The 26885-nt window shown below is 46.6% G+C and overlaps 1 protein-coding gene across 2 annotated transcripts; it reads left to right on the top strand.

The window, feature by feature from the left end:
* On the top strand, window positions 1-25795 carry LOC139559524 (desmoplakin-A-like). 2 transcript variants are annotated; one of them, XM_071375597.1, is made up of 23 exons: window positions 1-81; window positions 1268-1389; window positions 1677-1818; window positions 3490-3615; window positions 3714-3773; window positions 3881-4048; window positions 4259-4363; window positions 4621-4716; window positions 4856-4981; window positions 5688-5846; window positions 6058-6212; window positions 7127-7253; window positions 9135-9321; window positions 9596-9813; window positions 10064-10245; window positions 10462-10600; window positions 10857-11050; window positions 16308-16470; window positions 16620-16703; window positions 16872-16979; window positions 17714-17812; window positions 18016-19842; window positions 20437-25795. In XM_071375597.1, exons 2-23 carry the CDS (start codon window positions 1298-1300, stop codon window positions 23677-23679), a joined length of 7800 nt encoding a protein of 2599 aa, XP_071231698.1. In that variant the 5' UTR covers window positions 1-81; window positions 1268-1297; the 3' UTR covers window positions 23680-25795. The 2 variants fall into 2 exon arrangements, with proteins under 2 accessions (XP_071231698.1, XP_071231699.1); XM_071375598.1 differs by having other exon boundaries at window positions 18016-18513.
* The last annotated feature ends 1090 nt before the right edge of the window (window positions 25796-26885 follow it).

A 26885-nucleotide genomic window follows, 5' to 3' on the forward strand; every position in this document is an offset into this window, starting at 1 on the left:
CAAAGCATCCAACACAAAGCTTTCTTCCTGCAAAGCCAGTGTCAGGAGTACCTGCAGAGAGTACAGCAGATTCTCCAGGCAGTAAGTACCCTACACAGGTCAATTATGGATAGAAACACACATACCCGTATTGATGCACATGCCCACACACAAACATGTTTGGTTGTGGAATAGCAGCATTAAAATGGGTTTAGCTTTAGCATAATAATTTATCTTTCACTTACAAATATAAAGTCAGATTTTTTTAATTATCTTGGATGTTTCTATGTAAACAGGAGGATTTTGCAATACTGTATTTTCTGTGTTGATGCAACATTGGTAGCAGCTGTCTTCAGCTGTACTGATAATATTGCACTCATCTAGAATTACTGTCCTGAAAAGTGCTGTTTGCCTTTTTTTCCATGAATGGTCCACTATTATCTCTCCTTCCTGAAGTGTTTTCAGCCATTATGGGTCATAATGGTGTGGTCTTTTTGACCTTGTTGGTCTTCCTGGTTGTCTTTTTGACAGTTTAGTGCAGCGTTTCCCAAACTCGGTCCTCATGACCCCAAGGGGTGTGTGTTTCGTTTTTTGCCCTAGCACTGGGGTGGCAGGCAACCTAGTGGTTAGAGCGTTGGGCCAGTAACCAAAAGGTTGCTGGATCAAATCCCTGAGCTGACAAGGTAGAATTCTGTCTTTTTGCCCCTGAACAAGGCAGTTAACCCACTGTTCCTCTGTAGGTCGTCATTGTAAATAAGAATTTGTTCTTAACTGACTTGTCTAGTTAAATAAAGGTTCGATTATTTAAAAATATTAAAAACTACACAGCTGATTCAGATGATCAAAGCTTGATGATTAGTTGATTATTTGGATCAGCTGTGTAGTGCTAGGGAAGAAGAGAAAAAAAGGTGCTCCATTTGGGGTCCGGTGGGCAGAGTTTGGGGAACGCTGGTGTAGTGTGTACCACAGCAGGTTGGTGGCACCTTAATTAGGGAGGATGGGCTCGTGGTAATGGCTGGAGCGGATTAAGTGGGATGGTTTCCATGTGTTTGATGTAGTTTCGTTCCAGCCATTATTATGAGCCGTCCTCCCCTCAGAAGCCTCCACTGGTGTGTACTGTATTGCCGTGTTCAGGTGTTAGGCGGTTGTCTTAATGGCTGTTTTGGTGTGTTTACCATGTTGACATAGTAGCTTACTGGGCAGTCTTGTGGACAGTGTGGGTGTGTTGACAGTACTGTGTTGACCGTGTGTGTATTGTTGTACTGAACATATGATTGTCCTCCCCCAGGGTGGTCCAGCGGGGGAGGTGGACAAGCTGATGAGTATGTCTTCTGAGGCTATAGACCAGCTGAAGGGATGTGCCATGGAGCTGCAGCACATGAAACAACCCAAAGACAACATCATCAAGAGGTAAGGACAGAGAAAGAGATGGCGAGACAGAGAAAGAGAAAGCTAGCGAGTGTGCTCATGTGTTTGTGTGTGTGAAAGAGAGAGAGAGAGAGAGAGAGAGAGAGAGAGAGAGAGAGAGAGAGTTTGTGTGTGTGAGAGAGAGAGAGAGAGAGAGAGAGAGTGTTTGTGTGTGTTTGATACATAAAATTTGCATATGTGTTTGCATTTACATTTGTGCTCAAATACAGATGTGACGAATCCACTCTTATCTTTCATGTCTGACATTTGCTGTCTCACCCTCCCTACAGCATACAGCATCTCCAGAACATGCAGAGTGGGATCACCTCCTCCATCAGTGGCTCGACCCAGAGGAAGAGCAGGGGCAGCATTGGCTGGGAGGAGAGGGGGAGGACCTACACTGATGCCATGTCTTGGATCGGCCAACAGAAGGTATTAAAGCTAGAAAACCTGCAATTAAACCTGCATAATTTATCTACCGATTCCCCTCAAGGTGATTGCAAAGGGTGAAATAGATGACTGCATCACTCTGGAACTCACCCCCTAGACAATATGCCATCCTTCTCTCGAAGCTCCAAACCGGTTTAGAGCAGTAGGATAGATAGTTTGAGTGTGTGTGCGTGTGTGTGTGTGTGCAGGGAGGTTGGAGCATGACACCAATCTTATCGCAGATTCTGGCCTGCTGAAACTCAAACCACCACGATGCAAAAACATAAGCTGCTCAGAAAGAGAGAGAGAGAGAGGGTGGGGACAGACAGAGAGTGAAGGGGGGAGGGTTCAGAGAGAGAGAGGGAGTGATGAAAGAGAAACGACAAACAAGGGGGAGAGAACACATACCAGAGAGAGAGAGAGAGAGATTGAGCAGTAGAGAGTGAAAAAAGGGCAAAAGAAGGAGAGGAATGTGAAATCTAACACTCACTACTGACACACAGTGTTGTGGAACATGACTGTTAGACTGATGACTTACATGCCTATGCGAACACACCCTGCACGCCTTGCTTCCAACTAATCTGCTCAGTCACACACACACACCACTCCCTATTTGGGGCAGTAGGTAGGCTAGTGGTTAGAGCGTTGGGCCACTAACTGAAAGGTTGGTGGATCAAATCCCCGAGCTGACAACAGTTAATTATTATTTACTACCATCTAGAGGATAGAGTTAAGAAACACATTTATTTAGGCTGCCCATGAACAAGGCAGTTAACCCACTGTTCCTACCGTCGTTGTAAATAAGAATTTGCCGAGTTAAATAAAGGTTCAATAAAAGAATCCATCCCCGTTTCACCCTTTACCTATCATTATCTCATCCCTTCTTCTCAGATGTTCTTCTTTCCCAGATGTTTGTCCTTCTGACTTTGTCTCTGCGTGTTGTGTTGTGTACATTCTCTCCTTCTCTTTAGCAAGTCAAGTTGATAAAAGTATTGGCAACAGTGAAACGGCAACAATAAAACATTTCTCTGTCGTGACCGTATTTGAGCCGTCACATACCCTCTCACCCCACCCACATATCCCTCTCCTACCTCTTTATTCACTGCGACAGTGTAGCTCACCAAATAGACATTTGTGCATACCAACTTACAAACATAAATGCATAAAAAAGGGTGGGGAAAGAAAACAAAAGGAAGAAGAGAGAGAAGAAAAAGGGAGAGTGCAGTTCTGTAGAAACTGTCTGGGGGTGGTGGGGTGGTTAGTTTCTACTGAGCACAGCACTCACCCTTTTTCTTATCAAAGATGAGTGGAGTGAAGTGAACTCTCTACAGGGGGAATAGGTGGAATAGTTTCCTGCCTATGCCAGACACACTGACAGTGGGAACAGTTACTTATTATTTACTAACATCTAGAGGATAGAGTTAAGAAACACATTTATTTAGGCTTCCATACAAACAGATGTGGTTTCAGTTGTCACTGTCCTACAGCTTATGGAAATATTCAATAGAATTGCTAACTAAATGACACCAAATTGTACTTTTTTTAATGAATCCTGAAGCTTAGAAGTTGTTATTCAGTAATAATAATGTAATGAAGCTTTTGGTGACATGCTGTTTCGCAGTGTCGTTGTGGTAAAGTAAGCTGTATCTCTCCTGTGTGTCTGTCTGTATGCAGCGTCTGATCGAGACGTCTCCGTGGGGTGAGGACGCAGCCACCATCGAGCAACAGATTCTGAGCCAGAACAAGTTCCACAGCTCTATACAGAGGAGCCAAGAGGTGGAACGCGCCAGAGATGAGCTGGTACGTACTGTTGAGTTGACTAACTAGGGCCCAGAGTTCCCCCTGGTCAGGTCACATGGTTCACATAGACCCTACTGATCGCATGTGTATTTACTCAGGCCCAAAATGATGACAAGGGTGGCCTCCATTCCCTGCAGCAAGAATGGGACAGTCTTCAGGTATGAGTCCATATTAACAATCAATTGAACAAAATACAATTATTTGATCATTCATTTCTTCAGAGTTATGATTAGTGTATTAACATTGAACTCTTCTCCTCTGTCAGAAAATGTCATTTGCTCGTACGGGCCAGCTGAGAGAGCTGCAGAACATCATCGACGAGATCTCCAGGGCCATCATGTGGGTCAACGAGAGAGAGGAGGAGGAGCTGGTGTTCAACTGGGGAGACAATAACATTGATGTCTACATCCCCAAGAAACAGGAAAGCTACTCCGTAAGGCTTTACACTGACACGATATCTATTCTGAACACTCATTAGTCTCATGTTACACTTCCTAGTTTCGTTTTCACTTTGCTATCTATTTACAAACTAACATGGGAACAACGGATATCAAAGTCCTTGCACTGGTAACCATGAGTAGACACGCCTAGATTCCTATACAGTAGTAGCCTTTTTGAAGGTCCTCGCACTGTCTCTTTCCAGAAACTGATGAGTGCCCTGGAGGTAAAGGAGAAGGAGCTAAACAAACTGAAGCAAAAAGTCGATGGCCTCCTGAAGAACAATCACCCAGCCTCAGACAAGATCGAGGTGAGAGTCACTTTACCCTTAGCTAGGGTTGAACATTTCCCCAACGTTCCCAAAATCCACAGGTTTTCTAGAAATTCAGGTTGGAAGATTCCTGGAATCAGACGTGTAAACACAGGAAAACCTGGGAATTTGGGGAAAGTTGCCGGCATTATGCAACCCTACCCGTAGCCTCCCATAAGTAGTGAAGTGGAAATATCAGTTTGTTCTACACTATTTATGGAGGTGCTGCTAGCTAAAAGGCGGTGTTTGATCCCTAGGCCTACATGGACACTCTGCAGACCCAGTGGAGTTGGCTCCTCCAGATCACGAAGTGTATTCATGTCCACCTGAAGGAGAACGCTGCCTACAGTCAGGTGAACACACAAGTGCATACTTCCATAAACACAGACGTGTGCACAGACATGCATGCATAGACACACACACACACACACAAGGGATGCTGCTTAAAAGCTACCATAGGTAATTTTTACTAAACTTCCCGCTCCACTTTAGTTCTTCAAGGAGGCCAATGAGACCTACAGCAAGCTACAGAAGGAACATGAGAACATCCGTAAGAAGTTCACCTGTGATAAAGGAACATCTCTGGAGAACCTCACTGAGCTCCTCAAGAACCTTGAGGTACCTAAAATTGACTGACACCTGGGAATGTTTCTATAGGATCTCCCACAACTATCATAATATCAACAAATAGTTGACATGAGTATGATGGACATGAAGTGAGCATTTTTGCTATATATATTAGACAACCCTCCTTACTACTCATACAGATGCAGGATCTTAAGTTGATCCCCCTGTTGCAGGTAAATTTACTTGCAATCCAGGAAATGTAAAACGTTCAGTGTATTTGAGGTTTAAAAAGGCTTCTGAAGTTTGTAATTTTCACTTAGAAATTTCAGACTTGATTTTTCCAAACGAAAAATGTGTCAAACCCTACAAAAATGTCCATTAATTATAATCCACATTTCCTGTTGCTGAAGGACTATTTTCCTGCTGTTGCAAACTGGCTCAAATGAAGATCCGATATCTGTGTGTTGTTGAGGGTAACTCCTTCCCTCATATGTTAGCAAGGCAAACCGCTCTGGCTTGTTTAATTTTTTTTATGTCATATGCAACAGAATGCATATGACATACAGGTATATTGCAATTGTTTAGGGTGGTTCATGTATCCCAAGACATGATTGATATGTAACTGAATTATTGTTGGTGAAAAAGTTGCAGATATAAAACTAATTGGGAATTATTTCAGTGGGAGAACTAGTAGCTTTAGGGATAACTATAGGACCTGTTTCCGTGACCTTTAAATGACATGTGTTTTTTTCCCCAGAGAGAGAAGGAGACGATCATGGAGAATAAGAGGCAGGTCAAAAACCTGGTCAACAAGTCCAAGAGCATCGTGAGGCTGAGACCACGTAACCCTGAGGAGAAGAGTAGTAGTCCTAGTCCTGTTATAGTACAGGCCCTGTGTGACTTCAAGCAAGACCAGGTCAGACAGACACACACACAGATAAGAAAAAACACTCATTCTAAATTGTTAACCCATGATCTTATGTAGCACATGCACATTCTTGTGTATATGCTTGTATACTACAGTGCTTGTATACTACCACCACCAACACACACGTACAATATTTGCAGAGAAGAACTGGCACAATAGTGTGTTTACACTGGTTGCATGTGTTCTTTGTGTCCATCAGAAAGGGATCTTCAAGGGGGACGAGGGCATCCTGACGGACAACACCCAGCGCAGTAAGTGGCACGTGACGGGTCCTGGAGGTCTGGACATGCTGATCCCATCTGTGTGCCTCCTCATCCCCCCTCCCAACCCCCTCAGCATCGGACTGGCCAACAAGTAAGACTCCCTCAACGTCCACGCTGTCTGGCTCTCTGACATTACTGCCATTTCAATAACTCTGCCATAAAAATGACATTACAATACATATTAAAAGCTCATTAAAGTGTTACGAATCCCTTTGGCCCGACAGTCTAGGGGGGATGGTAACGAGACCCGTAACATAACTCTAAAAGTATAATAGTGAAAACGTAACAGCGAGAATGAACAAAACACAGACAACTAAATTACCGTCAAACACTCATGGTTTATTTGGTAAACACACGGTAAGGGGGGGGGGGGGGGGGGGCAGGAAAAGGGGCTGAGCTGGACCCAAGGAAAGAAACAAATATCCAAAAACACCCCTAAGCTAGACAAGCCTACTTCAACAGCTACCTAACTAACCAAAAATACAGTGGGTGGTCCGCCCAGTTCTAACTAGTGTTCTTAGACAAAGTATTCCTACGGGTAGTGTATGCCCATGAGCGACTTGTCTTGGTACCCCCTTTTCCCACCATCAAACAAACACCATAACAAAACAATACTCACAGGATAACAGACAAAGTGACATGTAGTTGCATAACACAAGCGATCTAGAGAGAGATTGCATGACAGAGAGATCGAGCTCCAGAGAGAACAACTGACAGGGTTTTTAAACCAAGGGAAAGGGGATGTGATTGGGTAATGGAAACAGGAGGAGGTGTGTCTTCTGATTAGCGACTGATTGGTGACTGATTGGGGAATGATGATTGCCACCTGTGAGGGGAGAAGGAGAGAAAAGAAATACACACACAGGATACACACACACACAGGATACACACACACAGGATACCTGTATCCGTAACAGCTGGTGTCAGACTACATCAACTGACTTCCTACTATTATGACACAAACAGATCATTGATTAGTAATTGATCCTATGTTGTGTATTGCAGGAATGAGCAGTACTACGAGGCCATCATGGGCATCTGGAATCAGCTCTACATCAACATCAAGAGCCTCATCTCCTGGCAGTACTGTGTTAAAGACATCAACCACATTAACTCTCTCACCCTCACCATGGTAAGGCCTTACACAAGACTACCACTTACACAGTGGACCGCATCTGCTATATGTACTATACAGCATCTGTCACATAATACAATAGTACTGTACTCACAATATGAACAGGGAACAAAGGTTTTAGGAAGCAAATATCCTTCGTTACCATTTGGAGATAAGATTTATTAACTTGTGTTTTAGAAATGTCAAGTGTTGGTCTTATTTATATGTCATTGTTTAACTCTAACATCTCAATATTTTTCATCCACAACAAGAAGTAAGTACAGTTGAAGTTGGCAGTTTACATACACCTTAGCCAAATACATTTAAACTCAGTTACTCACAATTACTGACATTTAATCCTAGTAAAAATCCCCTGTCTTATGTCAGTTAGGATCACCACTTTATTTTAAGAATGTGAAATGTCAGAATAGTAGTAGAGAAAATGATTCATTTCAGCTTTTCTTTCTTTCATCACATTCCCAGTGGGTCTGAAGTTTACATACACTCAGTTTTTGGTAGCATTGCCTTTAAATTGTTTAACTTGGGTCAAACGTTTCGGGTAGCCTTCCACAAGCTTCCCACAATAAGTTGGGTGAATTTTGGCCCATTCCTCCTGACATAGCTAATGTAACAGTCAGGTTAGTAGGCCTCCTAGCTCGCACACACTTTTTCAGTTCTGCCCACAAATGTTCGATAGGATTGAGGTCAGGGCTTTGTGATGGCCACTCCAATACATTGACTTTGTTGTCCTTAAGTCATTTTTCCACAACTTTGGAAGTATGCTTGGGGTCATTGTCCATTTGGAAGACCCATTTACGGCCAAGCTTTAACTTCCTGACTGATGTCTTGAGATATTGCTTTAATATATCCACATAATATCCCTTCCTCATGATGCCATCTATTTTGTGAAGTGCACCAAGTTTAACGATGGTCATTATGACCAAAAAGTTAGATTTTTGTTCAATCAGACCAGAGAACATTTCTCCAAAAAGTTAGATCTTTGTCCCCATGTGCAGTTGCAAACCGTAGTCTGGCTTTTTTATGGCGGTTTTGGAGCTGTGGCTTCTTCCTTGCTGAGTGGCCTTTCAGGCCTTGTTTTACTGTGGATATAGATACTTTTGTACCCGTTTCCACCAGCATCTTCACAAGGTGCTGTTGTTCTGGGATTGATTTGCACTTTTCACACCAAAGTACGTTCATCTCTAGGAAACAGAACGCGTCTCCTTCCTGAGTATGACGGCTGCGTGGTCCCATGGTGTTTATACTTGCGTACTATTGTTTGTACAGATGAACGTGGTACCTTCAGGCATTTGGAAATTGCTCCCAAGGATGAACCAGTTTTGTGGAGGTCTACAATTTTTTTCGGAGGTCTTGGCTGATTTATTTAGATTTTCCCATGATGTCACGCAAAGAGGCACTGAGTTTGAAGGTAGGCCTTGAAATATATCCACAGGTACACCTCCAATTGACTTAAATGATGTCAATTAGCCTATCAGAAGCTACTAAAGCCATGAGGTCAATTTCTGGAATTTTCCAAGCTGTTTAAAGGCACAGTCAACTTAGTGTATGTAAACTTCTGACCCACTGGAATTGTGATACAGTGAATTATAAGTGAAATGATCTGTCTGTAAACAATTGTTGGAAAAATGACTTGTGTCATGCACAAAGTAGATGTCCTAACCGACTTGCCAAAACTGTTGTTTGTTAACAAGAAATTTGTGGAGTGGTTGAAAAACAAGTTTTAATGACTCCAACATAAGTGTATTTAAACTTCCGACTTCAACTGTATATGTTTAATAAGCGTTCTCTCTCCCCTTGGTGGTCTTTAAGAGTAGTCTTCTTATCCCACAGTAGTTGTACATCTCACTCTTCCTTCCTCTCTGTCACGCTCTCTCCTAGCTGTCCCAGTTGCGTCCTGAGGAGTACCGGAACATCATAAAGAGTCTGGAGACTCACTACCAGGAGTTCCTCCGCAACAGCCATGGCTCCGAGATGTTTGGAGAGGATGAGAAGAAGAAGATGGAGGGCCAGTATGCTGGAGCCCAGACCCACTACGACACACTGGTCATAGGGCTGCCTACATACAGTGAGTCCTAGGGCACCTTGTCTACCCAGTGGAGCTTCTTAGATGGCTGAACGCCTTCCCTGTCTACACTGAAAACTACATCAGTTCAATAGAAATCGTAGAGTCAGGGAGCTTAAGAGAATGAATTTAATCATTGAAATAGGACACTGTGACCCCAATTGCTACAGATGTTTGCCAAGAAATCACTCAGATTATCTTGGATATAGGTTACTACATTAATATGTTATGCTACTGGATTTGATGCCACTAAATTCAAATTGGTTCCATTTCACAGATCAATCCAAAGTGGAGGTGGTCAAGCAGGAGGTGGTCCAGCATGAGCCGCCCATCAAGGCGGAGACGACCAATACCCTCAGCCTGACCCTGCTTAGTGACCTCCACGCCCTCAGACGCAGGCTGGAGCTGGCCGAGTCCGGCCTTGGCCACCACCTCCATGTGCCCCTGGGGGAGAACAGTGTGCAGGAGTGCTCACAGCGTCTCCTAAAGCTGGAGGTATGCAACTACATCAACAACAGAGACATTCAATAGAGAAAATGGGCCTGTGAAATGTTTTACAATCTTTGCATTTCTTCCTCCTGTCTTTATTGTAGTATCTGAGATAACATGACTGGATAGGCGATAGCAATGAAGGGAACCTGTGTGGTCAATCATATCCAATTGTGTATTTCTCTTTGAATAATCTTGATAATCCTAAACGCAACCTATTGTACATGATGGACTAACCCTTGATCCTGGTTCTCAGGGCATACACCATGATCTGGGCGGGGTGCGTGATGAGTACCTGAGGCTAAGGGAGAGGGTCCTCAGGCAGCTGGAAGGGACAGCAGCAGACTCAGAGCAGGCCAAGTTCCTCAAGAAAGAGCTGGACCTGCTCAACCAGAAACTGGGAGATCTGCAGGGACTATCCTCTGCCTACCTCCAGAGGTACGGCTCTCACAGGAGCTCCTACCTTCTAGTCTTCTTCCTATGTTAACAAATGGTTGCGGAAACATACTGGTTAGCAAAGGTTTGTTGGGGGTATGTGTCACCTGTGTGAAATGGTTATAGTTTGTTGTGGTGTTGTTTCATGTTTCACTGTTGAAATGTAGTTTGTTGAGATGGTGTTGTAACGTGGTGCGTGGGTCTGCTTTCCCTGTGTAGACTGTCATATCTGCGGAACTTGCTCCAGAGCCTCCTCCAGGCTGAGGATGTCATCAAGGTCCACGAGGCCCGTCTGACTGAGAAGGAGACCACCTCCCTGGATCTCAACGAGGTGGAGCACTACAGATCCACCCTCAAGGTCAGATAAACCATCAGTTACAACTGCTGTCAATTCATACCTTTCAATCCATGTTTAGTGTGTACATTATGGAGTGCTGGGACCGTTAGACTCTGAACGGCCTAATATAAACAAATATATGATGCTTCTGGGTTGTTGTGTGGTCTGCTGCACAATGGCCATGTCGGTGATGGCATTGCAAAGGGGAGTGTATTTCAACTAGAAGAGTGTCAGTGTTTTTCCTGATGTCTGTTTTTTCTGTTGTCTGCCCCTACAGCAAATGAAGTCTGAACTGGAACATAAGAGAGACTTGCTGAAGGCCATGGAGAGTGACCTGGTCAATGCAGTGCACGTGAACAGTCAGATCTCAGCCTCTTTCCACAAGTGTGATGTGGACCTGTCCAAGTACGCTGACCTGGTGGGTCAGATGTCTGACCGCTGGCGACGCATCCAGACCCAGATTGACAGCAGGTGAGGGCACTTAGATCTCTAACATACACTTCTTACATACACTCTTACAAACTCTTCTAAACACACACAGCAAATTCTCCAGTGTTAAATCAACACTAACAGTGTTCAATTTAACACTGGCCCAGTGTCTATACGGGTCCACACTTTAGAGTGTTAAATGAACACAGTGCTTAGTGCTGATGTGCTGATAAGCTTAGTGCTGATGTTAGGTAATTAACACTTGCAGTGTTATGCAATAACACCATATATAGTATTTTTAACACTAGGAAGTGTATATAGTTTGTACCAATGGTGTTATGCAATAACACCTCATACTATTTTTAACCATCACAGCAAGAGATCTGTATCTCTTGACTAGGTCATTCAGTGTTGGGTTAAGGAAATAATATAATATTTACTAGTTTTTACTGCAACATGCTCTTGTGAGCATTTATAGACTTCAAAACTGGCAGTAGACATTCTCCAACAGAAATTAACATAACCATAGACCACAAACGGTACAATACTTCAATCAATCAATTGAATGTGTTTATAAAGCCCTTTTTACACAAGCAGAAAACTAAACTAAAACCCTAAACAGCAAGCAATGCAGCTATAGAAGCATGGTGTCTAGGAAAAACTCCCTAGAACGGCACTTCCACTCACTGGTGGCAAAAAATTACGAATTGGAAGCCATGTTGCCACTAAGCCATGCCTGGACTATAATTTCCCAGTGTGCCTTGACTTTTTGAGTGATTTGTAGAGTTACCACACATGACTATATATTTGTTAGTGACAGAGACATGGTTGTTAAATTAGAACATTCTTTGTTCTGTGGACTTTACCAATTGAGTTTCTACTGTATGTTATCATAAAAATGTAACTGTTTATGACAATACATGACATATCATAAGGTCTTACTTTGAAGGCCATGTTTTACCCTAACACAGTGGTGTTAGGAATCTACTGGTTTACAGGCCACATTTAGTGATGTAATGTTTGATACAGTGTGCCGATGCTTGTATCACTTTATCAGAAGCATGTGATCAATGACGTCCAAGGCTTTGTTTTGTCAAACAACCACCTGATTGGTTTGGTATTGGTTTCGGTAGAAGACAAGTAAGTGTCCAGCAAGTGCCACTAGTGTACAACGTGTTGATCATAGCTTCGCGTAATGAACCTATTTTCAACACAATTGGCCAGAAATGCTAAATGCTTCAGGAAGCTTTATTTCCCCGTCACTAACCACATCAGGCCTCCAAGTCACATTATGCTGGCTTGCAAAATGATATGTATTTCCTATTGGAATCTGGACAGAGTTAGGACAACCAACAGTTTGAATTTGTATTCACCCGCGACCTGCATTCAGAACGACTGTCAGTCTTTGTCACGTTCCTGACCTATTTCTGTTAGTTTGTTGTATGTGTTAGTTGGTCAGGACGTGAGTTTGGGTGGGCATTCTATGTTGTCTGTTTCTATGTTGGTTTAAGGGTTGCCTGGTATGGCTCTCAATTAGAGGCAGGTGTTTGGCGTTCCTCTAATTGAGAGTCATATTTAGGTAGGTTGTTTCACAGTGTTCGTTGTGGGTGGTTGTCTTCCGTGTCTGTATGTTATTTCGTACCACACGGGACTGTTTCGGTGTGTATGTAGTCTGTTCCTGTTCGTGCGTTCTTCGTGTCTATGTAAGTTCTCATGTTTAGGTCAGTCTACGTCGTTTGTTATTTTGTATCATTTCAAGTGTAGTTCGTGTTCGTTTTTCGTCTTGTCAATAAATTCATTATGTCTAATTACCTCGCTGCATATTGGTCCACCGATCCTTCTCTCCTCTCCTCTTCCGAGGAAGAGGAGGACGACACCCACAACAGAATCACCCACCAAATTACCAGAACCAAGCAGCGGGGAAAAGGGAGAGCTCAACAGAGCAACCAGGACTTGTGGACTTGGGAGGACGAGTTGAACGGAGAAGGACCCTGGGCACAGGCTGGGGAGTATCGCCGCCCCAAAGCTGAGCTGGAGGAAGCGAAAGCTGAGCGGCGGCGATATGAGGAGGCAGCACGGCAGCGGGACAGGTACGAGAGGCAACCCCAGAATTTTTTTTGGGGGGGGCTAGAGAGGAGTGTGGCTAAGCCAGGTAGCAGACCTGAGCGCACTCCTCGTGCTTATTATAAGCAACGCGTCACTGGTCAGGCACCGTGTTATGCGGTTAAGCGCACGGTGTCGCCAGTGCGTGCCCATAGCCCGGTGCGCTACAGAGCAGCCCCCCGAAAGTGTCATGTGAGTGTGGGCATCCAGCCGGGGCGTATTGTGCCTGCTCAGCGCGTCTGGTCTCCGGTACGCAGTTTCGGTCCAGGGTATCCTGCGCCGGCTCTCCGTGCTGTGTCTCCGGGGCGCTGGGAGGGTGCAGTGCGTCCTATGCCTACGCTCCGCTCGTACCGGGCAAATGTGGGAGTGGAGCCTAAGGGAGAAGTACGCGTAGTAGGCACTAGATCTCCAGTGCTCATCCACAGCCCGGTTCAACCTGTGCCTGCACTCTGGAGGGTACGGGCTGGAGTAGTATGCCAGCCTGGGGGAGTGGTGCCAAGGCTGCGCACCAGAGCTCCAGTGCTCCCCCACAGCCCGGTCCTTCAGGTGCTTTTTAACATCAAGCCTCCTGTAGGTCTCTCCAGCCTGGTGGGTCCTGTGGCAGCCCCACGCACCAGGCTGTCTCTCCGTCTCCTCCCTACAGGTGTGCCCGTCTGCCCAGCGGTGCCTGAACTGCCCGTCTGCCCAGCGGTGCCTGAACTGCCCGTCTGCCCAGCGGCGCCTGAACTGCCCGTCTGCCCAGCGGCGCCTGAACTGCCCGTCTGCCCAGCAGCGCCTGAACTGCCCGTCTGCCCAGCGGCGCCTGAACTGCCCGTCTGCCCAATGGCGCCTGAACTGCCCGTCTGCCCAATGGCGCCTGAACTGCCCGTCTGCCCAATGGCGCCTGAACTGCCCGTCTGCCCAATGGCGCCTGAACTGCCCGTCTGCCCAATGGCGCCTGAACTGCCCGTCTGCCATGAGCCTGCAAAGCTGCCCGTCTGCCATGAGCCTGCAAAGCTGCCCGTCTGCCATGAGCCTGCAAAGCTGCCCGTCTGCCAAGAGCCTACAGAGCCGTCCGCCAGACAGGAGCCGCTAGAGCCGTCCGCCAGACAGGAGCCGCTAGAGCCGTCCGCCAGACCGGATCAGCCAGAGCCTTCCGCCAGACCGGATCAGCCAGAGCCTTCCGCCAGACCGGATCAGCCAGAGCCTTCCGCCAGACCGGATCAGCCAGAGCCTTCCGCCAGACCGGATCAGCCAGAGCCTTCCGCCAGACCGGATCAGCCAGAGCCTTCCGCCAGACCGGATCAGCCAGAGCCTTCCGCCAGACCGGATCAGCCAGAGCCTTCCGCCAGACCGGATCAGCCAGAGCCTTCCGCCAGATCGGATCAGCCAGAGCCTTCCGCCAGACCGGACCAGCCTTCAGAGCCGTCCAGCCAGGACCAGCCTTCAGAGCCGTCCAGCCAGGACCAGCCTTCAGAGCCGTCCAGCCAGGACCAGCCTTCAGAGCCGTCCAGCCAGGACCAGCCTTCAGAGCCGTCCAGCCAGGACCAGCCTTCAGAGCCGTCCAGCCAGGACCAGCCTTCAGAGCCGTCCAGCCAGGACCTGCCAGAGCCGTCCAGCCAGGACCTGCCAGAGTCCCTCAGCCAGGACCTGCCAGAGTCCCTCAGCCAGGACCTGCCAGAGTCCCTCAGCCAGGACCTGCCAGAGTCCCTCAGCCAGGACCTGCCAGAGTCCCTCAGCCAGGACCTGCCAGAGTCCCTCAGCCAGGACCTGCCAGAGTCCCTCAGCCAGGACCTGCCAGAGTCCCTCAGCCAGGACCTGCCAGAGTCCCTCAGCCAGGACCTGCCAGAGTCCCTCAGCCAGGACCTGCCAGAGTTCCTCAGCCAGGACCTGCCAGAGTCCCTCAGCCCGGAGCTGCTGCCCCTTATCCCGGTGCTGCCCCTTATCCCGATGCTGCCCCTTCATTTAGGTGGGTTTAGTTGGAGGGTGGTCATTGGGAGGGGGATACAGAAGCGGGGAGTGACTATGGTGGTGTGGGGACAGCGTCCGGAGCCTGAGCCACCACCGTGGTCAGATGCCCACCCAGACCCTCCCCTAGACTTTGTGCTGGTGCGCCCGGAGTTCGCACCTTAAGGGGGGGGTTATGTCACGTTCCTGACCTATTTCTGTTAGTTTGTTGTATGTGTTAGTTGGTCAGGACGTGAGTTTGGGTGGGCATTCTATGTTGTCTGTTTCTATGTTGGTTTAAGGGTTGCCTGGTATGGCTCTCAATTAGAGGCAGGTGTTTGGCGTTCCTCTAATTGAGAGTCATATTTAGGTAGGTTGTTTCACAGTGTTCGTTGTGGGTGGTTGTCTTCCGTGTCTGTATGTTATTTCGTACCACACGGGACTGTTTCGGTGTGTATGTAGTCTGTTCCTGTTCGTGCGTTCTTCGTGTCTATGTAAGTTCTCATGTTTAGGTCAGTCTACGTCGTTTGTTATTTTGTATCATTTCAAGTGTAGTTCGTGTTCGTTTTTCGTCTTGTCAATAAATTCATTATGTATTCACAACCCGCTGCACCTTGGTTCAATCCCTGCTCCTCCTCTTCGGATGAAGAGGAGGAGGACAGCCGTTACAGTCTTGGGAACTTTGATAAAGGAGACAACCTAAACCATTTCAACTGGAACAACTAATTTAGTTACAGGTGCAATAAATCTAACTAACTAAAATGTATGTTATTTATCTTTGTGTACCATAAGATTAATCAATCAATGTATATGCAAAAACACGTATTAAAAACAATCCCAAAAAATGGAGCTGCAGCAGAGCATGCTGGAAAATAAAGATGGCCGTGGTTTTGATGGGAGTGTTTTATTCTCCACAGAGTAAAACTGTCTCAATCACACTCAACACTGGTTATTAACACCAACACTGGGGTACTTTTACACCACTGAGTGTTCATTTAACTTCTGAATCAACACTAGAAATGTTAGACTGAAAGATCTCGCTAGGTAAGACTGGCCAATTTGCTGTGCCGTGAAATCACTCTCATATCCAGTTCTGATGTTTCATAATAATTGCTTCTATGCACTAGTAGGGGATCCATCACACTCAGCCTCCTTGCATTCCATAGTCTTCTTTTTGCTGGTAGTCAGCAACTCAATTGACCATGGGACTGACTCTCCTTTTTCTTCTCTCTCTCTCCCTCCCTCCTTTTCTCCATCCCATTCTAATCAGAGTGTGGGACCTGGAGAAGCAGGAGAAACAGCTAAGACATTTCCAGCAGAGCAGTGGAGTGGTAGACCAGTGGATAGACAATGCTAAACAGCGCCAGGACACCCTGCAGGCAGCCAAGTTCAGCGACATCCAGGCCCTCATGGAGCACCTCAACCAACAGAAGGTAGGTCACTGGACAGCCATCGCCCCCAATTTTTTTTCTCCAAAATGGTGTCGTACAATTCTGTACAGTACAGAGACTAACTGGTTGTTTCAGGTATGATTGATAGATTTGAACACACTCATGACAAGCCGTGTATGTTTGATGGACAGGTGCTGCACAGTGAGATCAAAGGAAAGAAGGAGAAGGTGGAGGATGTACAGAAGGATGCGGACACCTGCGCTGCCTCCATCAAGGTGAATGTCAACTTTTCACAACCTCTCTCAACACCTTGAATTTGGTTGTCACTAACAGTATCTTACCAGTTTGCATATCACATCGCCAACTAAAACCGTATCATACTGTATGTAGAATAAAATAAAAACGAAATGCTTGTGTTCATATGTGCTTCTACATCATTCCAGAATTATGAGCTGCAGCTGGCCTCCTACAGTGCTGGACTGGAGACCCTGCTGAACATCCCCATTAAGAGAACCATGCTCCAGTCCCCTGCCACTGTGGTCAGAGAAGAGGTAATGAACCAGCCTGTCCAACAGGGGGCAGTATACAGTGTTATAAAGATTTCAGGGCCCGTATATATAACGCGTCTCAGAGTAGGATCAGTTTTGCTGTTTAGAGCAATGTGTGTGTGTGTGTGGAGGGGGGGGGGGGGGTTTATGTTTTATGCGGGGCCTGGTCTTTTTTCTTTTCTTTTTCAAATGAGCCCTGTAATTACAAAGATGCACATCAAGTACACATATGAAATGCAAAGCAGGAATACAAAACACTATCATCATAGAAAACACATTCTTCATCACCCTGGTAATCACCCTGGTAATGTGGATAAAGGAGTTCATGAGCCTGAGGTGGCATAATGCCAGTCATAATACCCTACAGCTATTAAAGTGATGTTAATCCCAGTGTGGTAATCCTTGTTTTTTGGATTGATTTGCTATTTGGCTCTATTAAAAAAGGTGCTATCTGGAACCTTAAAGGGTTCTTCGGCTGTCCCCATAGGAGAACCCTTTGAAGAACCCTTTTTGGTTCCAGGTATAATTTTTTGCCTTCAATGTAAAACCCTTTCCACAGAGGGTTCTACATGGAACCCAAAAGGGTTCTACCTGGAACTAAAAAGGGTGCTCCTATGGGGACAGCCATAGAACCCTTTTTTCTAAGTGTACATAGTAGTTACTCTATTATCATTTTTTACACTAATTTAAGTCTATAACTGCTTGTTTATCTATTAAATCTAACTGTACCCCACTAGGCAACTGGCCTCCAGTCTCGCTACATAGAGCTCCTGACCCGCTCCAGTGACTATTACAAGTTCCTGGGGGAGATGTTGAAAAACATGGAGGAACTGAAGGTAAGGGCGTAATGGCAGAATCATAAAAATAATGTGTTTGCCATATGTAGCATATGAGTTTCCTCCAACTGATTAATTTCCGGAAGTGATATGACTTTCCTTGGTTATGATAGAGTTAGGTTAATCTGATCCTAGTTTTTAAGGGCAACTTTTTTTTATTGCGACTATTATCTCATTGTGACTCTTCTATTTTCCCCCCTCAGATAAGGAACACCAAGATCGAGCTTCTGCAGGACGAGCTGAGGCGTCTGAAGGATAACATCCAGGACCGCAGCGAGAAGAACCGTTCCTTAGAGGATGCCCTGTCCAGCTATAAACTAGAGCTCTCACAGTCTAAAGAACAGCTCATCTCCATGGAGGAGGTGAAGAGGACCACAGCCATGCAGGCCAGCGTGGCCAGGGAGAGCCTGGACACCACCAGCAGCCAGCTGACTGAGCTCAGTGACAAGCTGGCCCGCCTCACCTACCAGCTGGATGAGGAGAAGAGGAAGAGGAGGCTGGCCGAGGAGCGCTATACGAGCCAGCAGGAAGAGTACGAGGCAGCCGTGCGCCGGCGCCAGAAGGAGCTGGACGAGGTCAACTGGTCCAAGATTGACCTGGAGAAAGCGGTGAAGGACAAGGAGCGTGAGCTGGAGAGGCTCAGGATGCAGCTGGAAGAGGAGGCCACGAGGAGGCGCGGGGCGGAGCAGGATATCTCTAAGGTAAGAACGCAGTGCAACCAGGAGATTAGTAACCTTAAGCAAAACTATGAGTCGGAGATACATGTCACCAAGACCACCATCCTCAAGGCTTCTCAGCAGAAACAAGAGGACATGGCCGAGCTCAAACTGCAGTGTGAAAGACTAGAAGCTGATAAGAGTGATCTTGAAGAGGAGCTGAGGAGTTTGAGACTATCTGTGACTCAGACTGAGGATATGAGGAGGAAGGCAGAGGAGGAGGCCCACCAGCAGAGGTCTAAGGGGACGGAGGAGTCGAGGAGGAGGAGAGAGCTGGAGATACAGTTCCAGACCCTGGTCACCCAGAGAGGAGAAGAGGAGCTAAGGCAGAAAGAAGCATTGGCCGAGGCCACCAGGAGCAGCCAGGAAAAGAGCAGGCAGATCAGCCTGCTCACATACAACCTAGATGAGGAGGGCAAGAGTAGGAGTGCCCTAGAGATAGAGGTCACCAAGCTGAGGCAGTCCTACACTGAACTGCAGACCAGTAAGACCACCTCGCGGGAGGTCATCAACAAGCTCAAAGGCTCAGAACAGGAGATACACCTGGTCCGAGTGGAGCTCGAAAAGCAGACCAATGAGAGGACCAAGGCTGAGATGACGTCCGCCAGTCTTCAGAGCCGCATCCGGGACATGCAGGTCATGGTGAACAGTCTGGAAGCGGAGGTGGAGAAGCAAAAGAGAACCACCCAGGATGAGTTCACCCACAGGAAGAGGATAGAGTCTGAGCTGAAGAAGATGACGCAGAGCTGCAGAGAACACACCACCACCATCAACACCCTCCGGGCCAGGCAGGAAGAGGTGTCCACCTCAGAAAGGAAGTATGAGCAGGAGCTCCGACCTCTCCAGGAGGCTCTGGACAAGAGCCTGCGGGTGCACACAGCTACCACGGATCGCCTGGGTCAGGTATCCGCAGAGCTAAAGGCACTCCAACAGCAGCTCCTACAGGAGCATGCAAAGGTCCGTGAGGTCAATCTCCGCAACGAGAGCCTCTACAAAACCATTGAGGAGAAGAGCCGGCTGCTCAATGATGCCACCACAGAAATCGAGAAACTCCAGTGCCTGACCCAGAAGCTGACCAAGGAGAGGCTGAGGCTGGAGGAGGAAATGAGAGGAGTAAAGCAGGAGAAAGAGCAACTGAAACTTGACAGAGATAGTGTGGATGGAGAGAGCACATCCCAGATCTCTTCCCTGCATGTCCAGCTCCAGAGCAGCAGCAGGATGACACTGGAACTTCAAGCGCTCATCAAGGACATGACCAAGGAGAGGGAAAAACTCAAATCGGATTTAGACAAAGTCCAAAAGCAATCATTTGAGGTATTTTGATTGATCTGAGGGGTCCATTCCAAATAATTCCAACTAATTCCAACAACTCTGCATGAATGACTGGCACTAGGAGGATCAAGTTCAAATTATTTACATGATTAATTAATGTTTTCTCTTATTCTTTTTTTTCTTCTTCAAACTTTTGCATGAGAAAATGTCTTTGCTTTTGTTCACTCAAATAACAATTTCATTGTTGTTAACAATTAATAACTATTACTCAACTATGAAATATTCATTGATTATTAATAATTCCTAAATTAACTGGCTAAATTCTATAAGTATTTAATCAATAATTTAATTGTTTTCTCAGAGGACCAATGTTCACCACCTGACTGCTTCCATGGTTTGCACTGCACTCACTCACGAAATCTATAGTAAATTAAGGCTATACATTCGCTGGTTGCTGGAAATTTGCTAACAATCTGCTAACAATAGTGTTCATCTTTCTTCCCTCGATATTTTTACCAGAAGGGGAGAGGGTAACTTTTTTAATGTGTAATGATTTATACAGTCTTTATCCATACAGTTTTTTTTAAACATGGGAGTGTGTTGACCAATATGTCTTATTTTCTCTTTCCCTTCCAGACCTCCATGATGGTGCAGCAGTCTCAGAACCACTACACTGAGATCCTGTCTGAGAGGGACACCCTTCTGATCAAGTTGAAGCAGCTGGAACAGGACAAGACCCGCCAGGGTCGCTACGAAGAGGAACTGAACCGCGTCAAGGTCTCCCTTGAGACTGAGCTCCGCAACAAACAGCGTCTCCAGGAAGAAAGAGACAAGATCCACAAGGACTTTACATACTGGAAGAGCCAGTATGAACTGAAGGAGGGGCAGATGAGGCAATGTGACTCCGACAAGGACAAGATGGAGAGGGAGAGGCTCTCCCTGAAGAGCGATTTGGAGCGAATGATGGTGGAGCTGAGGACTGAGGAGGAGAGGTATAAGGGCAGGCTGCAAAGCTCACAGAGGGAAGTGTCGGATCTGGCCCTGAAGAGAGATTCCCTGGAAAGGGAGCTGAGGAGGCTGCAGCAGAGGCCTGACTCCATGAGCATCCAGACCCAAACGGACGAGAAAGTGGTCACTGTGGATCCGTCCAAACTCGTGTTTGATGGGGTTCGCCGAAAGGTCACCGCCCACCAGCTGTGTGATTGCGGCATCATCAGCAAGGCCACCCTGGAGCAGCTGCTGAAGGGAAAGAGGACCGTGGAGGATGTGGCATTGGACATCCAGCTCAGCCTCAAGGGAACAGGTGTCATTGCAGGGATGGTCAGAGGCCCCCAGGGCAGGATGTCCATCACTGAAGCCAAGACCAAGAACCTGCTCAGCCAAGAGAGCGCCATCATGCTACTGGAGGCCCAAGCTGCCACCGGCCACATCATGGACCCCAAATTCAACGAGAAGATGTCAGTTGATGCTGCCTGCTCCAGAGGGGTGGTGGACACAGACGATAGAGACACCCTGATGACAGCTGAAGCAGCCGGCACAGGCTTCAAAGACCCATACACCGGAAAGCTGCTGTCCATCGGACAGGCTCTAAAGCAAAACCGTCTGGACAAGAAGACAGCCCTCCGTTTGCTGCAGGCTCAGGAGTCCGTTGGCGGCATCCTGGACCCCGTTCTGAGTGTGTTCCTGCCCAAAGACCTTGCGCTTGATCGCAACCTGATCGACGAAGACCTCTACAGGGCTCTGAACAAGAAACCTGCCTGCTATCTGGACCCAATCACTGAGGAGGAGATCAGCTACAGTGATCTGAGGCTGAAATGTAGGATGGAGCCCGCCTCTGGCCTGCTGCTCCTTCCAGTTCCAGAGAAGCCCATGACCGTGCAGGGTCTCAGGGGAGAGGTGTCCGTCACAGAGCTGATCAACTCCAACCTGCTGTCTGAGACCGATGTGCAGAAGCTGAACCAGGGAAAGCTCAGCAGCAAGGAAATTGAGGACAAGCTCAAGAACTACCTGCATGGTTCTACCTGTATTGCGGGGATCTATGATGAGGCAAACAACAGGATTATGACCATCTACCAGGCCATGAAGGAAGGTCTGCTCAGACGAGGAACCACCCTGGAACTTCTGGAAGCCCAGGCTGCCTCCGGCTTTGTGATCGACCCTATCAACAATGTCTGCATGAATGTGGAGGAGGCCTGGAAGAGAGGCCTTGTGGGCAAAGAGTTCAAGGACAAGCTGATGTCTGCAGAGAAAGCAGTCACTGGATACAAAGACCCCCACACTGGCAACACCATCTCCCTCTTCCAAGCCATCGAGAAGGAACTGATTGAGAAGGGCCATGGGATCAGGCTTCTAGAGGCTCAGATCGCCAGTGGTGGCATCATCGACCCCAAGGAGAGCCACCGTATCGATGTAGACATTGCCTACAAGAGGGGCTACTTTGACGAGGAAATGAATGAGATCCTGACCTACGAAGGAGACGACACCAAGGGCTTCTTTGACCCCAACACTCAGGAGAACCTGACCTATCTGCAGCTGAAGGAGAGGTGTATCACCGACCCCAAGACTGGTCTGGTTCTTCTGCCTTTGAGGGACAAGACCAATCCTCAGCAGATTGTTCAGCAGAGCAGCCAGAAGAACATCATCCGTAAGAGGAGGGTAGTGATCGTAGACCCTGACACTGGAAAAGAGATGACCGTGAGGGAAGCCTACCATAAGGAGCTCATCGACTACGACACCTTTCTGGATCTCTCAGAGCAGGAGTGTGAGTGGGAGGAGATCACCATCAGAGCTTCTGATGGTTCAGCCCGTATGGTGGTGGTGGACAGGAAGACAGGCACACAGTATGACATCCAGGACTCCCTGGACCGCGGCATCATCGACCAGACCTCCCTAGATCAGTATCGTTTAGGAACCCTGACTCTGACCCAGTTCGCAGACCTCATCACCAGCAAGAGCAGCCTGAGCGAGCTGTCAATCACCGCCAGCAACATGGAGGATGTGGCCACCTGCAGCAGTCCCACCCAGGCCTGCCCTTCTTCCCCCACCGTACGCAAGCGCTTCAACAGCATATCCATCACCTTCTCCCCAACAGATGAGTTTGATGAAGGGAGCCCCATAGCAGCCATCTTTGACATGGAGACAATGGAGAAGATCACCATCCCGGAGGCTCTACGGAGAGGCATAGTTGATGCCATTACAGCTCAGAAGCTTTTGGAGGCCCAGGCCTGTACTGGAGGCATCATCAACCCCACCAATGGCCAGCGGCTTAACCTGCAGGATGCCGTCCACCAAGGTCTCATCGATGATGACATGGCCACCAAGCTGAAGCCAGCCCAGAAAGCCTTCATGGGCTTCGAGGATGTGAAGACTAAGAGGAAGATGTCTGTGGTCGAGGCCATGAAGGAAAAATGGCTGCCCTACGAGGCTGGCACGAGGTTCATGGAGTTCCAGTATCTGACAGGAGGGCTTTTAGAACCCGGCAAGGGACAGAAAACCAGCATTGAGGCGGCCATCCGGAGGGGCTGGCTGGATGGGAGAGGAGCACAGAAGCTTCAGGACACAAGGAGCCATACCAAGAACCTGACCTGCCCCAAAACCAAGCTGAAGATCTCCTACAAGGAGGCCATGGACAGCTGCATGGTGGAGGAAGGCAATGGCATGAAGATGCTCCAGGCTTCCTCCATGTCCAGCAAGGGCATTAGCAGCCCTTACAACGTGTCCAACCCAGGCTCCCGTTCGGGCTCCAGGGCTGGCTCACTGGCCACCTCTCGTACCGGGTCCAGGAGTGGCTCCCGCAGGGGCAGTGTGGATTACTCCTCCAGCTACAGCACCTTCCCCACTTCTGCCTCCAACACCTTAAGCGTCAACTCAAAGTTCTAATATTAAAACACACATATAGGGAAAGAGGGTGTGGAGTAGAGTTGTTTTTGGGTCTGAAAATTAAAGCCTGGTCTTACCCAAGCCCAATGAGCTGAAGCACGAGCTCAGGCCCGGTCCGACATCATAGAAATGATATGAACCCAAACCCCCCCAAAAAGCTAGATTTCTAGAAGACATCATATTGATTTAAACTGGTGTTGAGAACGATGCGGCGGAAACGGTAGGCAGCGGAGTGAGGAGACGAGGAAACAGCCCTTGTCTTAGAAAAGCGAGGAGAGAGGAAAACTCACCTTTGGCCTAGTTATGATCAACTGAATTCCAAAAATATTGGAATTAAGTAGGCTATAGGCTAATGCAATTGAAGGCTTGTATCACATTTTTGCTTATGGAAACTCAAAGTCATATCCAACCGTTAGCCTATAATACATCTAAAGCAATAGCCATGGGTGGTCAACTTGATGATATTTTCAGCACCGTTTGGATTGGGACAGTGCCTTCGCGTTGCTTTGAGACAAGCGTAGGGATTTGTTTTCACTGAATCTCCGTTTGGATATTTGTTTACAATTAGGCTGGGAAAATGTTAGCTAAATTGAGGTGAGTGCTCATGCATGTTATATAGCTTAACAAGTGGATTTTGCTCTTCACTCCCGTAGTAACCTAAACCCTGTGACTTGTCTGATAATCAATCAATGTTATTTTGTTTCACTGAATCTGTATAATTGGTTGATCTCTGGCTGGGCAAATAAGTGGAGGTGGTAGCTCATTTATTTGTTTGCTCATCTGTCACTGATCAGCAACATTTTGCATGCAATAATGTAGCCTAAATCAAGTTCATATTTTGCACTTGACTCTTGTATAGGCAACTCCAAAAGCCTGCAGAGGTTATGAAATATGAACACGAGACTCACATGCTTTTGAAAATATTGATTGCTATTATTTTCTATTGGTATCATGATGAATAAAGTGTTATTATTATTATTATTATTATCATCCTTATCAGGCCTGGTAGGCTATAGTAAACGTATATAGTCTATTCACCATCGAGATGAGAGCACGTCCTGTTTTAGCTGCTTTAGCGCAATTTACATCAATATATAATCTCAGTCATTCATTCATGTCATTACACAGCATACAAGTCATTCATGGCCTTAAATACAATCAGGCATTTTATTTTGAAAATGAAGTAACAAAGGGAGCCTTGAATAATTAAAAAATAAATCTAGAAATTAAACCATTTTTAATCTAACACCTGTTTGGCACACAAATACGCATGCAGCGCTCGGTCCTACCCTCCTAGTTCTTCATCATTATAAAACGTAAGCCTAGTAGAGGGAGGGGGAGAGAGATTTTTAGAGAGAGAGCAGTAGGAGAAGCCAAGGTGCGCTAGTAGTCACGAAGACACGCACGGTCCCCAAAACTTTTTTACACAGTGCGGCAAGTCCGAACCCCCTCCGGCCTGAATAAATTCTCAGAACTTCATGTCCGGCGGTCGGGTTTGGGCTGAAAATGACAACTCTAGTGTGGGGTAGATGTGATGTGGCACATTTGTTATGGTTGAGAGGGAAAGTGGGTTAGATGGGGTAGAATGATTGATTGTGTTTAGTTTATGTTTTGTGCTGTTAGCTAAATCTGGTTTGGGGGTATAAAGGTTGAACATATTCAACTATTTCATGGATAACAGTTTGTTAAAATGAAATCTAAAATCCATGTAAATGTTTAGATTTTTTTTTACTTGAAAATAAATGTAGTATTGAAATATATAACGTTTTACCAAATGTTTTGTTGTTATGTAAAGGGAATATCTTACTGCTTCAATGTCCTTGACGCACAGCATCTATTCTACAATGTCTACAATATTAATTTATCTGACTTTTATTTTGCTTTAATATCACTCAATCACTGGCAAACATTTGCTGATCTGATTTTGGTTTTCAAGCAATCCTTTGAAGTAACAATGAATGTACTTGACAATGACTTACGCCTTACAACACAATGTCCAATGGTACTGAATTACAAAACAAGTAATAAACCATTATGAATTTACCCGTTGAATAGATTTTATGTAATGATATATTTTGTATTCCAAACAATTGAAAAATAAAAGTTAATTTCCCAACACTGTCTTTTGTAAGTGTCATGTAGAGATTGTTTAAAGTCCATCATTAGTCTATGGAGCTTTAAGAAGCATGAAAATAGGGAGAACATGCTCTCAACTATGATGATAATGCAATAGTGGGTTCACTCACTGACGGTTTGTCGAAGCTTGCGCTCTCACAAACTCAATGGGGTTGTTGAAGACCATGTCCCATACCATTCACACTGTTCTAAAGCATTTTTACTGTGTACATTTACCACACACAATCATAACTAACATAAAGGTACAACTGCAAATTAGCAATATAATGAAAATTAACACAGTCATTTCATGAGAAGATATAGTAACAGAAAGTTGTGTTAGAGGACAGCAACACAGGAATATCAGTGTGTGTGTGCGCTAATGCCTGGCTTTAGTTTGGACAGAGTCAATCATTAAGCAGGTCACTCCTTCAGTAACCAAGGTCCACCACTCACAAAGTGCTGTTATGTAAGCCAGATTCCACTGTCCTTAGGTCAGGTGCCAAACAATTGAATCATCATGTACCTTTGTACTACTACACAATACGAGGTACAGTCACTGTCCTCCAATGGTGTTGAAATGTGTGCTTCTGAAACCCTATGGTGACTGAAAGTGACTTACTCTATAGAAATGACCTGTCCTTACAACTTATTGTCACGACTCATATTACATGTACATATCACTCCCAAGTTTCAACTCATGCACTTTCTTTGCTTTCTGCCATACCATGTCCACATGTCACGTGGCCTAGGGCAGTGTTTTCCAATTAAAGTTTACCCCCAACAGCACAGATTGTCCATTATATTGACCAGATACTCAAGTGGCCGCTCTTACAATTACAATAAATGTCTTAAAAATGAAGGCAAGGGCCTCCCGGGTGGCGCAGTGGTCTAGGGCACTGCATCGCAGCGCTAGCTGTGCCACCAGAGTCTCTGGGTTCGCGCCCAGGCTCTGTCGCAGCCGGCCACGACCGTGGGGCGACGCACAATTGGCCTAGCGTCGTCCGGGTTAGGGAGGGTTTGGCCGGTAGGGATATCCTTGTCTCATCGCGCTCCAGCGACTCCTGTGGCGTGCCGGGCGCAGTGCGCGC

Source organism: Salvelinus alpinus, chromosome 30, assembly GCF_045679555.1.
Source record: "Salvelinus alpinus chromosome 30, SLU_Salpinus.1, whole genome shotgun sequence".
Classification (NCBI taxonomy): domain Eukaryota; kingdom Metazoa; phylum Chordata; class Actinopteri; order Salmoniformes; family Salmonidae; genus Salvelinus; species Salvelinus alpinus.